The sequence below is a fragment of the Cannabis sativa genome, chromosome 1, assembly GCF_029168945.1.
Source record: "Cannabis sativa cultivar Pink pepper isolate KNU-18-1 chromosome 1, ASM2916894v1, whole genome shotgun sequence".
NCBI classification, from domain to species: domain Eukaryota; kingdom Viridiplantae; phylum Streptophyta; class Magnoliopsida; order Rosales; family Cannabaceae; genus Cannabis; species Cannabis sativa.
This window is the reverse complement of record NC_083601.1, coordinates 73,019,544-73,031,648: the sequence shown is the minus strand read 5'-3', so window position 1 is coordinate 73,031,648 and position 12,105 is coordinate 73,019,544. Positions and strand designations below refer to the sequence as shown.

At 42.4% G+C, this 12,105-nt stretch overlaps 1 protein-coding gene across 1 annotated transcript; it reads left to right on the top strand.

Moving 5' to 3' along the window:
- The first annotated feature begins 9,950 nt into the window (after window positions 1-9,950).
- Window positions 9,951-11,669, top strand: LOC133035775 (uncharacterized). The gene has a single exon (XM_061111994.1). The coding sequence runs from the start codon at window positions 9,951-9,953 to the stop codon at window positions 11,667-11,669; it is 1,719 nt and encodes a 572-aa protein (XP_060967977.1).
- Window positions 11,670-12,105: the final 436 nt, after the last annotated feature.

The following is a 12,105-nucleotide window of genomic DNA, read 5'->3' as shown; positions in this document are numbered from 1 at the left end:
AAAAAAAAAAAACTGAGCCTTCTCTCTCCCTATCTTTAGCTGACCACTCTCTCTCTTCTTCTTCAATATTTCGAAATCCTTAGTGATTAGAGTAGTGCCCACACACATCAAGCAATACCTCAATCATAGTGAGGAAGATCGTGAAGAAAGATCATCAGCAAAGGAGTTTCAGCATCAAGGATTCAGAGAAAGAGATCCAGGTTCAGATATTGATAATGCTCTGCTACAGAAAGGAATCAAGGGCTAGATATCTGAACAGAAGGAGTCATTATATTCCGCTGCACCCAATGTAAGGTTTCCTAAACTTTATATGTGTTTATTTTATCATTTTAGAAAGTTCATATTTAGGGTGTTAATCAACATACTTGTGAGTAGATCTAAGATCCTGGTAAAATAATTTCCAACAAAAGGTTGTCACGAGGAGGTGACCTTTGGTTGTCCCATCGAGGGTTTCGAAAAATGACGGCTGTAATTATTCCGTATTATCTTATTTATGGTGCCACGTCACGAAACTCTTCGGTTTTCGTGTAGGCGTGCTCATGGCTGGCCGTTGGATAGGATGAGGGATATGAGTATTTAAGCCCTCTGATACGAAATAACTTTCTCATTTTCCCTCTCATTCTTAACTTCCTCTTCCCCTTTTTCTCTGAAATTTGAAGAAATCCTCATCCATTCTCCACCCAGATTTACTTTTCTTCCCGTCTCTCTAAGACTTCAGAAGAGACCGAAACCAATTACAGGGAGCAATTAGAAAAGCTAAAGGTCAGTTTCTAATCCACTTGCGTACTTGGTTTTTTGAAAAGGTGAAAATTGTTTTTCTGGGTTTTTGTGACATTTTGAGAGGTTCGAACATGTATGTCCGTAGGGAATATATATAGGGCTGTATTTTTCTGTGTAGAACTGGATAATCTTAGAAAAATAGACCTGAAATTTGTATAACCGTGAACTTTAGGAAGAAAAGTTTGAATAGTCACACCTTTCTTATTTGCTTAAATCTTGAATACACGCGGGTATTCGGATGAACACTTCGAATACTGGCATACAAGCTTCCTTTAGGTTTTACAGAGACTTTATCATTCCTAGTCGTTGTTTTAGAACATAGGGTTTTATATTCTCTGTATATTTTGTTGTGGGAACATTGGTTAAGTCTTTCAAATGGTGGGCGTGTCGCCGTATTCCAATGCTCATACGTGCGATCGTACGTTCCTTGAGGTACTGCGATATGCCCAGCCATTTGCAACATACGCCAGTGTTTCCTGTTCCAATATAAGCGTATTCTTCGACTAGTAGATTTGCTCGAAATGGTGGGTGTTTCCCAGTAACTTTAGGGTCATGCTACAAAACGCATGCTCCTTGGGTCACTGGGATACACCCAACCATTTTTTGAGGTACATCGATAGTCGGATATGCGTGCCAAACTCGCAGGTTGTGGTTGGTTAGATTCCTCGAAACGGTGGGTGTTTCCCAGTCACTTCAAGGTTATGCTCGAAAACGCATGCCCCTTGGGTTACTGGGATACACCCAGCCGTTTTTTGAGAGATTCTTCTATTCGCACACATGTGATTTTGTGTTTTAGTGGGCTGATTGGCTTTTCGCGAGAACCCAAATCAGTCTTCTAAGGAGATTTGAATTTTGTATGCGGGTGAGGTCACTTATATTATTTTCGCACATTCACCACGCTGAAAAGATCTTCTATCTTTCAGATGAGCGATCTGTCAGACAACCAAATGCTTGGCTCTGGAGGCGATGCATTCGATGGCGACCAGGACCATCAGGAGGATAACTTCATCCCAACTTCTATCTCAGAAGAGGAGATCCCTACTGCCGGAGACACGAAGTTGGGGCCGCTGTCCTCTGTAGACATCGAAAGGATGGTGCAGGAGCTCGCTGAACCAGGAACTATCGAGATTCAAGACAGCGAGTCTACGGTGTCAGCTCATGAACACCTTATTCACTCCAGGCACGCTCCTGATATCGATGTCGAGGAGATGGATGAAGACTGGATGGCTCCAGACTGCGAGTCAGATGAGGAAGAGGACGATGAGGGAAGTGGGACCAATTCAGTGGATAATACTTAATTGGATGAGCCCTTCTCATGCGAGGACTTGGTCTCGCGAGTCACCAAATCTGATCACACCACCTTTACGAGATTAAATTTGCTGCGACTTGCCTCCTTGCGTCCTCGTCATACCTAGAGAGCGCACCTTTCCTTTACTAACCCTGCGATCATACCCACAGAGGATGTGGTAGTTTATATCCCCATTCTTCGATGTGGAGTATCAATCCCTTTCCATCCATTCATCTCCGCTATTCTGAAGCGGTATGATGTATCTCCTTTTCAACTAACCCCAAATAGCTATCGCATAGCTTTAGGTTTTTATGCGATGTATATGGAGTATGTGCATAGGGAGCCTTCAATGGAGGAGTTTAGCTATTTTTATGACATAAAGAACGTGGGTCTCCACAACGGCTTCTACTGTTTCAGCAAGTGGGCCACTTCTGAAAGCAACGGGGTGGAAGGCATGGTTTCCAATATGGGGGATTGGAAATCTAAATGGTTTATGTTTTTAAGGTCCCAAGAATTAGGACTGACTTTAATCGTCGACCTAGTACGTCGCATATTTCTTCACTTGATCAATTTTCAAGTTACCTTGTGACTTTGAGCTAACTCGTTCTTCCTTATTTTTCGTAGATAGACCGGCTCGACCTGCACTAGACGTGACTCGTAGAGAAACCGCTGCAATTCTCGGAAGCCTCCCTGTTCAAGATCGTGACTGGCGACTTCTGTGCACGACCTTAAAGTTGTGGGAACACAAGCTAATTCCAGAGAACGCGAGCCTTCAAAGGGAGCCAGTGTACAAGGAGCCGTCTGAGAAGCAAAAAGAGCGGATAGACAAATGCCTTTCCAAGCAGACTTCTCGGCCAACATCAGGTATATAAACTAGTGCATTAAAACTTATCGTTATTTGTACTTACCTTTTCTTGTTCTCGCAGAGATGACTTTCCTGAAGTCCGCACCAGTTTTCAACCGCAAGCCAAAGACTGGAACAGCGACGACATCTCCTATTGTTCCCCAGAAGAGAAAGAGCGATGTTGTGGCTACCCCTGCCGCGGACTCCTCTAAGAAGCCAACTAAGGCTATGTAGGACAAGGGGAAGAAAGTCGTGATTGATCCAGCTGTTCGAACTCGCGACTTCCTAGTTCTGCAGGAAAAGTTTGTGGCGAGGAGTTCATGTCCAAGGTTGAGAGGACTCCTTCTGAGGAGCTTATTCTGCGTTCTGTAGAGTTGGCTTCGCAATCCATGACCATGTTCATGAAAGCCTTTGCTGCTGGCTCTAAGGAAGTCGAACTATTAAAGAGGCAGAATGCTCAGCTTGAGGAGAGCATCAAGAAGCTGAAACAGGAAGCGGCTGACAAGGACAAGGAGCACGAGGAATTTCATAAACGAGTCGAACTCGAAGCCAGGAACTCCAAGGCGAAGATTGAGGAGGTGTCTCGCGACTTAGAGGTCGAGAAGGAGAATGGAAAGAAGCAGTACGAATAGGCGGTCTCTGATTACATCTACACAACTCTTTCCAAGATTCCAGACTTCGACTTCTCGATCCTTGGAGCGGAGGCGGCTGAGGCTTTTCGAGCCATGTCGCCCACGCAGACTCAGGGAAGTGGAAGAAATCTTTTCCCGAGGATGCTGATGCTGCCGACAATGAGGAAGTCCTGGACGGGGCTGCCAGCGAAGTCGCTGATGAGTCTACCACTCCAACTGCCCCCATTGCTCCCAATGCTTAGCTTTTACTTTATTACTTTTGACAGACTTTTTTTTAAGCGGTACAAGGGTACTCGCAATTTTTACTTAGACAAATTTATGCTTATTTTTCTTTTGAACAAATTGACATCCCTTCCAGGATCTTTATTTATGTTATGACATTTTCGCAGTACACGGATACTCGCATTTTTTCGTTTATTTATCATTTCGATTGCGATTTAATTACAGCTTGGTGTAATAAATATTAAAGTAGAAATTTTCAAAACTTTGAAAAAACTTCATACTTCTTTAAGAAATAGATTAATCAATAGTACAAAGTGAGTGGGTTATATACCCCCTATACTTAGAATATTTATACAGATAAATTGACTAAGTATAAATACACAGTGAGTACAAACGATACAATGCGAATACTATTGATAATAAAATTTTAAGCTTTCGCCATTCTAGGCTTTTTGGATTATAGTACCATCGAGTTCTGTGAGTCGGTATGTTGCGTTACCAATTTTTTCTGCGATGAGATATGGTCCTTCCCAATTGTCTCCGAAGACCCCATGTGCTAGATTTTTTCGCGTTTGGCATTACTTTTTGAAAAACTAAATCTCCTACTCGCAAAACTTTCTCCTTGACCTTGGAGTTGAAATACCGTGCGGTTTGCTGCTGATAAGCCACATTTTTTAGGTAAGCCTGATCGCGCTTTTCTTCCAGAAGGTCGAGGTGAAGCGACTGTTTCTCATCGTTCTGTGCAATGTTGACAACATCTCTTCATAGGGTACCTGCCCCAACCTTGACTGGTATCATGGCCTCGCATCCATAGGAGAGCGAGAAAGGAGTCTCACCAGTCGTGGATCGGGGGGTCGTATTGTATGACCATAAAACTTGTGGAAGCTCTTCTGGCCATAGCCCCTTACGCTCTTCAAGTTTTCCTTTGATGGTGTGTTTGATTATCTTGTTGACTGCTTCAGTTCGCCCGTTACTCTGCGGGTAGGCAACTACTGAGAACACCTTTTTAATCCCTAACTCATCGCACAATTGTCGCATCTCCTTACAATCAAATTGCTTTCCGTTATCTGAAATGAGCTTGTAAGGGATGCCAAATTAACAGATTATGGAGTTATAGAAAAACTCGCGCAGTTTAGCTGCTATGATGGTTGCTAGTGCTTTTGCTTCAGCCCATTCTGTAAAGTAGTCGACCGCGACTACAGCGTATTTGACTCCGCCCTTTCCTTTTGGTAATTCTCCTATTAGGTCGATGCCCCTGACTGCAAAGGGCCAAGGGCTCGTGATAGAATGCAAGTGACTCAGAGGTTGGTGGACATACGTGGCTATTCGCTGACACTTGTTGCATTTCTTTGCGAAGTTAAAAGCGTCTTGCCGCAGGGTAGGCTAGTAATACCCTTGCCGCATGATTTTTAAGGCAAGAGAATTACCACCAGTGTGATTCCCGCAGATACCCCCATGTACCTCGCGGAGTATATAGCCGCAATCCTCCCCGTCAATGCATTTAAGTAGCGGCTGACTGAAGCTTTTGCGATATAATCTTCCATCATAGATGACATATTGGGCAGCCCGTTGTCGCAGTTTTCTCGCTTCTATTTTGTCATCGGGCAAGATTACCTTTTCCAGGTAGGCGATTATTAGAGTCATCCAAGTAACTTCTCTGGCAACATCTATTTCCATCACTTCTTCCCGACTCACCGTCGGGTGAGCCAACACGTCAACAGGAATCACATCGAGCAATTCAGCTTCTCTAGTTGAGGCCAAGCGAGCCAATGCGTCTGCGTGTGAGTTATGAGCACGCGGTACTCGGGATACGACTACTTTCTTGAATTTTTGCAACAACTCACATACTATGGCGAGGTACTTAGCCAGACGCCCGCCTCTGGCTAGATATTCTCTGTTTACCTGGCATACGACGATTTGGGAGTCGCTAAAAGCCTGTAAGTATTCTATCTTCATTTTGAGGGCGAGCTTTAATCCTGCGATCAAAGCCTCATACTCGGCTTCATTGTTAGATGCAGAAAACTCAAAACATAAAGCAGGGTGTACCTTAAGATTTTTAGGACTGATAAGTATGATTCCACCACCGGAACCTTCGCTATTAGAAGCTCCATCGACGTACAATGTCCATCCTTCTCCATTTAGTACAGCAGTGTCAATTTTTTCTTTTACGAGTGCCACTTCAGTACTTCAGAACTCAAGAATGAAATCTTCCAAGGCCTACCCCTTGATCGCAGATATCGATTTGTACCTGATGTCGAACTGGCTTAGCTCTACTGACCATTTCAACAATCTTCCCGATGCCTCTGGCTTTGCTAAGACTTGCCTCAAAGGGTAGTTTGTTAAAACTTCAATGCTACGGGCCTGAAAATAAGGTCGCAGTTTTCTTGACGATATTACCAAGGCAAATGCTAGTTTTTCCATTTGAGGATAGCGAGTCAGCATCTAACAAACGTTTACTGACATAGTACACTGGGTATTGTTGACCTTGGTCTTCGCGGATTAGCACCGAGCTAATCGCATACTCTGACACTGCCAGGTAAACGAATAAGACTTCGCCGGATATGGGTTTTGACAGGAATGGGGGTTGCCCCAAATGCGTTTTTAATGCTTGAAAAGCTTCTTCGCATTTCTCGGTCCATTGGAACTTCTTGTTGCCTTTTAAAATCTTAAAAAACTCATTGCATTTATAAGAGGATCGTGATATAAAACGATTTAGAGCGACGACTTTACCTGTGAGACTTTGGACTTCTTTTGGCTTAGTCGGTGATCGCGTTTCTACTAATGCTTTGATCTTCACAGGGTTTGCCTCTATTACTCGCTGATTAACCATAAACCCGAGGAATTTCCCTGAACCGACTCCAAAGACACACTTAAGAGGATTTAGTCGCATTTTTTATCGTCGCAGTATTTCAAACATTGCTTGTAAATGGTTGACATGGTCTTCTACATGTTGAGATTTTACGAGCATATCGTCAACATACACTTCCATGGTGTCTCCAATCAAATCTGCGAACATCATATTTACTAGCCTCTGATATGTCGCATCTGCGTTTATCAAACCAAAGAGCATTACCCTATAACAATACAAACCTCGATCTGTAATGAACGAGGTATGTTCCTGATCTGGTTCATACATCGGGATTTGATTATATCCCGAGTATGCATCCATGAAGCTGAGAAGCTCATGACCAGTCTGGGTAGAACGACTCCCGTATGAAGGCACATGCCAAGAGGCGGTTGACTTCTTCCTTCAGCGCTTGGTACCTCGCGACATCCATTTTGCGGTGCTTCTATCGGACACCTCGTACTTTGGGGTCAATGTTCAGTCGATGACACATGACCTGTGGAGATATTCCGACCATATCTGAATGTTTCCAGGAAAAAACATGAAGGTTTTGTTTGAGAAATGTCATTAGTTTTTCTCGCTGCTGAAAAGTTAGTTTAGAACCAATTTTCAAAACTTTATTATTATCTACTGGATCGATAGGTACCTCAATGGTGTCTTCCGCAGCTTGGACGGTTGCGGCATAATCGAGGATCCTCAGATCCAAATCTGGTTCGTCTTTATGAGGCACTTCTTCTATTCTGAAGACCTCTTGATGAGGAGGTGGTGCCTCTAGCAGATAGATGACATTGACTGACTTCTTTTCTGCGAGTTTGACCGCTGTGTTGTAGCATTCTCGCGAGTCTGACTGGATTCCTTGCACAGAACCTATTCCAGCAGGAGTAGGGAACTTCATCGTGAGATGATAGATTGACGTCACAATCTTCATCCCTTTTAGAATTGACCGACCGATCACAGCATTGTATGCTGAGTATCGGTCGATTACTGCAAAGTCAGCCATCGACTTGGCTACTACAAGGGCAGTTCCCAAGGTGATAGGGAGCTTGATCATCCCTTTTGATGCAATGACGTCGCCAGTAAAACTGTATATACTCGATGTTATAGGTCGCAGATCCTTCTCATGCAACCCCATCTGTTTGAAGGCTTGGAAGTTCAAGAGATTCACAGAACTTCTGTTGTCCACGAGTATACGGTGGACGTTATAATCTCGCATGACTTTCCATGAACGTGATGTCGTCAAACTTCCGATGACCAATGCGTCAGAATGTGGGTGGCGGACCCTTCCCGCATCACTTTCCATGAACGTGATGTCGTCGCACTCTCTCTTGAACAACTTCTCCGGTCGCTCGCTCAGGTTGTTCACATTGGTGAGTGGTTTTTCTTTGGCTTCTCTTGCATATCGCTCCTGCGATTTTCTGGAGTCACCTGCGATATGGGGTCCGCCTATGATGGTCAGGATGTTGCGAGGAGTTCTCAAACCACTTGCATTCTGGTTTCCTTCTTTGTCATCCGCTCGGGGATGACTTTCCTCATTCTTTTTATGTTGCTGGATGAGGAAAGTCATCCCCGAGCGGATGACAAAGAAGAAAACTAGAACAGGGGTTCTCGAACCACTTAGTTTAAATTTGGAAATTAGCAGATAATTAGTGTTTAATTATGAAAATTATTTACGGATATTTAAATAATTATTTATGTTGATTTATTTGAATTTAGAGTGCATTTTTATGTCATATAGTGAAATTTCATAATTTTACACTTTCGGTGCCCGTCAACATGGAACGCGGTGTATGGCTCAGTAGAATCACAATTTAGTATTTTAGTATAGCGGGGCAGTATTGTTAGACATTGGGAATGTCGGGATTAGTCGGGAATTTAGAGTTTTCCCAAAATACCCTTAAGTTCTTTTTAACCCTTTTAGTGTGGGAGGGGCAAAATAGTCATTTGCCCCATAAGCTTTTGTCCTTTAGTGGACTTAGTATTTGGTGATTATTTAATTTATGTTATGTTATTTTGGCTGAAATAAGTAGTGAAAAACCATTTTATCATTTATGTTACAAAATTGGAAAAGAAATCAAAGAAAGACAAAATCCCATTTCCTCTCAAGCTCTCTCTCTCTCTCTCTCTCTCTCTCTCTCTCTCTCTCTCTCTCTCTCTCTCTCTCTCTCTCTCTCTCTCTCTCTCTCTCTCTCTCTCTCTCTCTCTCTCTCTCTCTCTTTCGGCCACCTCTAGAACCAACTAGGGTTCATGCTTTTGTTCATTCAATTCAAGTGTTTTCAGCAATTCAAAGTGTAATCCAAGCTAAGGTAACCCTTGTTCAACTCTCTTGCTAGTTTCCTTGAGTTTTAAGAAAAAGAATTTTTGCATGTGTTAGAACTATTATTTTCTATAGTGACAAATTATGTCCAGTAGCATTCCAGTTGCGTCTGGGTCTCGTAGTGTTTTGTCTGGGGTTCGTACTGTTAGTGTTAGTCCACGTCAGCAAAGATATTTTAGGTTTTAATTGTTCAGATGGTAACAGCTGTCTATTTCGGGTTTCTTGGTTTAGCTGGGTATATATACGATTTCTGGGTATTTTGTTGAAAAACTTTTTGATCGGAGATTTGGGGATTACGTTCGTTTCTTTTTGTCTTGTTTCTTCTGTATGTTCTATGGCAGGTCAGATCTTGGAGCTTGAGAGTGTTCATCAATTGCGGAATGATCTGAATCTGGAATTGTTGAGTTCAAACTGAAGGGAGTTCAGTGTCATCTTCATCATCAGATCTGAAGGGATTTCAGGTTGAAGACATGTTGAAGAAGAGCTCAGTTGCAGCACAAGGGATTGTGCATTAACAATCAGTGTTCTTGATTGTTGTTGGTAATTCATTACTAATTGCTGTTAAGGTTGTATTTGATTCCTTTAGAGAGAATTGGAAATTGTAATATGAACCTTTGAGAATTAGTGGATGAATTTACCCTGGTTCGGGGAACCCAAGCACTAGTCGGCTGAGATGTGTTCTCAGTGCAGATGAAGCTTGTAAAATTCTTGTGTTGAATCTTTGATTTTGTTCTTTTTATATTCAAACTTAAATCAAGATAAAATCAATCTAAATATGAAAAAGATAGGTTAGACAAGAACTTGGGCTTACATTTGGTATCAGAGCCAGCTATTTCTGTTAGAAATATTGATCCTTAGGGTTCTTGCAAGATTCGTTATTCTGAAATTTATTGTTGCTGCAATTCTTGATTTTTCTGCATTTTTTCTTTCTGCAACACCCAGTTGGAACTAACCCCCTCTCCAGACACGACTCTGGGAGTATACTGCTCTCTATCTTTGTGTTGTTTTTCCTTGTTAGTACAGGAATGGAGATGTTCAGAGAAGGAGGGTCCACATCACGACCCCCAATGCTGGAAGGTGCTAATTACCCATACTGGAAAACCAAAATGCGAGCATTCTTGAGGGCGGTGAATGAAAGAGTTTGGATGGCCATTGAAGATGGTTGGACATGCCCAACGATGATGGATAACGGTGTCACCAAACCAAAACCTACGAGCTTGTGGACTCCAGATGAGATGGAGAGGGCCAATTTTAATTCGAAGGCCATGCATGCTTTGCTCAATGCAGTGTCCACAAATCAATTGAAGGTCATTGCAAACTGTGAGATGGCCAAAGAGGCTTGGGAAAAACTACGAATTAAAAATGAAGGAACGGATGCTGTAAAGAAATCCCGTCTTCGTGCTTTGGCAAAAGCGTTTGAAGATTTATCAATGGAGGAAGAAGAAACGGTGGCTGAGTTCCATGCTAAATTGTGTGACATATCAAATGAATCTTATGCTTTGGGAAAGACTTATTCTAATGCAAAGCTAGTTCGTAAAGTCCTTGGAGTTCTACCTAGGAGATTTATGTCTAAAGTAACCTCCATTGAAGAAATGAGAAACGTGGAGGAACTGGATCTTGATGAACTGATTGGATCCTTGCAGAATTATGAAATGTCATTAACAAGGTGGAAGAAAGAAAAAAAGAAGATGGATGTGAACAAAGAAAAAGGGGACAACAATATTGCGTTCATTCACAAAGAAGAAAATAAGTCTATCCCAGATTTGTCTGCTGGTTTCTCAGATGAAGCTGTAGATTTGCTGATCAAGAACTATGCAAAATTCTTGAAAAAGAAGTACAAGAAACAGTGTTCTGAAGGTAAGGAAAATGCTTCCAAAAGAAATCCTCTTGGGAACTTCTGGCATGGTCAGCAACCCAGTGACAATAAGAGCATGGGCATTCAGTGTAGAGAATGTGATGGGTTCGGACACATTCAGGCCGAGTGTGCTAACACTCTCAAAAAGAAGAAAGCCCTTGTTACCACCTGGAGCGATAGTGACGAAGAAAAAGACTCTATTGCAAGCAAAAGTTCTAATGAGGATAAACAGGTAGTGGCTTTCATGGCTCAAAGCCATCAGTCTGTTGAATCTGAGGATGATGGAGTCTCCACTGTGTCTGAAGTCGACAGTAATGGAAGACAAAATGCATATGAAGAGATGTTTGCTCAATGGGAATATATGACCAAGCAGATTATAGGTCTGAATAGTGCCAAGGAGCAGATAGAGTCTGAAAAAGTCAAGCTGGAGGACACTGTTAAGAATCTCAACAAACTTCTTGATGAGAAGGACAATGAGATCTACAAGCTTTCAGCTGAACTCATAAGAGCTAAACAGGCTTTAGAGTTTATCCCTCCAGGAACGGCTGCCATCAATCAAACTCTTCAACTTCAAAAACCTTATGGTGATCTAACCTCTATCGGATACAAGATGTTGTATAAGCAAGAAGATAACTTGGGGGTAGAAGAGTCCATTACACCAGTGATCAACCTAGACAAAAAGGATGACAATCAATCATCATTTTCCTCGACACCTCAGTCCTCAGACCCCACTAGAAAATTCCATGTTCCATCTGGACCTACCAAGGTGAAGTTAGAAGGAAGAAGAATTGCCCCGGAGAATATATGGAGAGATTCATCCCAGTGTGTCACTTCTGTAACAGGAGGGGTCATATTCGACCCAGATGCTATAAGCTCCAGAACTACTTGAAAGCTATGATCAATCGACCTATGAGTTTTCCAAAACCCAATAAAACTCGAAAGGAAGGATCTCAATGTGAGTGGAGATTGAGGGCTGATCGTGAATCGAATGTTGGGTTGGTAGCTCAAGTTTCACTGTCTGCATTTCTGGAAGGACAGTGGTACTTGGATAGTGGTTGCTCTCGACACATGACGGGCAACAAGAAATTGTTAGTCAATTACAAAGAAGCAAAGGAGGGAGTTGTCACTTTTGGTGATGGAAATAAGGGCCATATTATTGGAAAAGGAGACTTGGTGATGAGTAGAGCTGCACCTCTTACTGAAGTACTGTATGTGAAAGGACTCAAGGCAAATCTGATAAGCATCGGTCAACTTTGTGATGCAAATTACACTGTAAGTTTTTCTAAAACTCATTGTTTAGTTTCATTTGATGGGTGCTCAGTCTT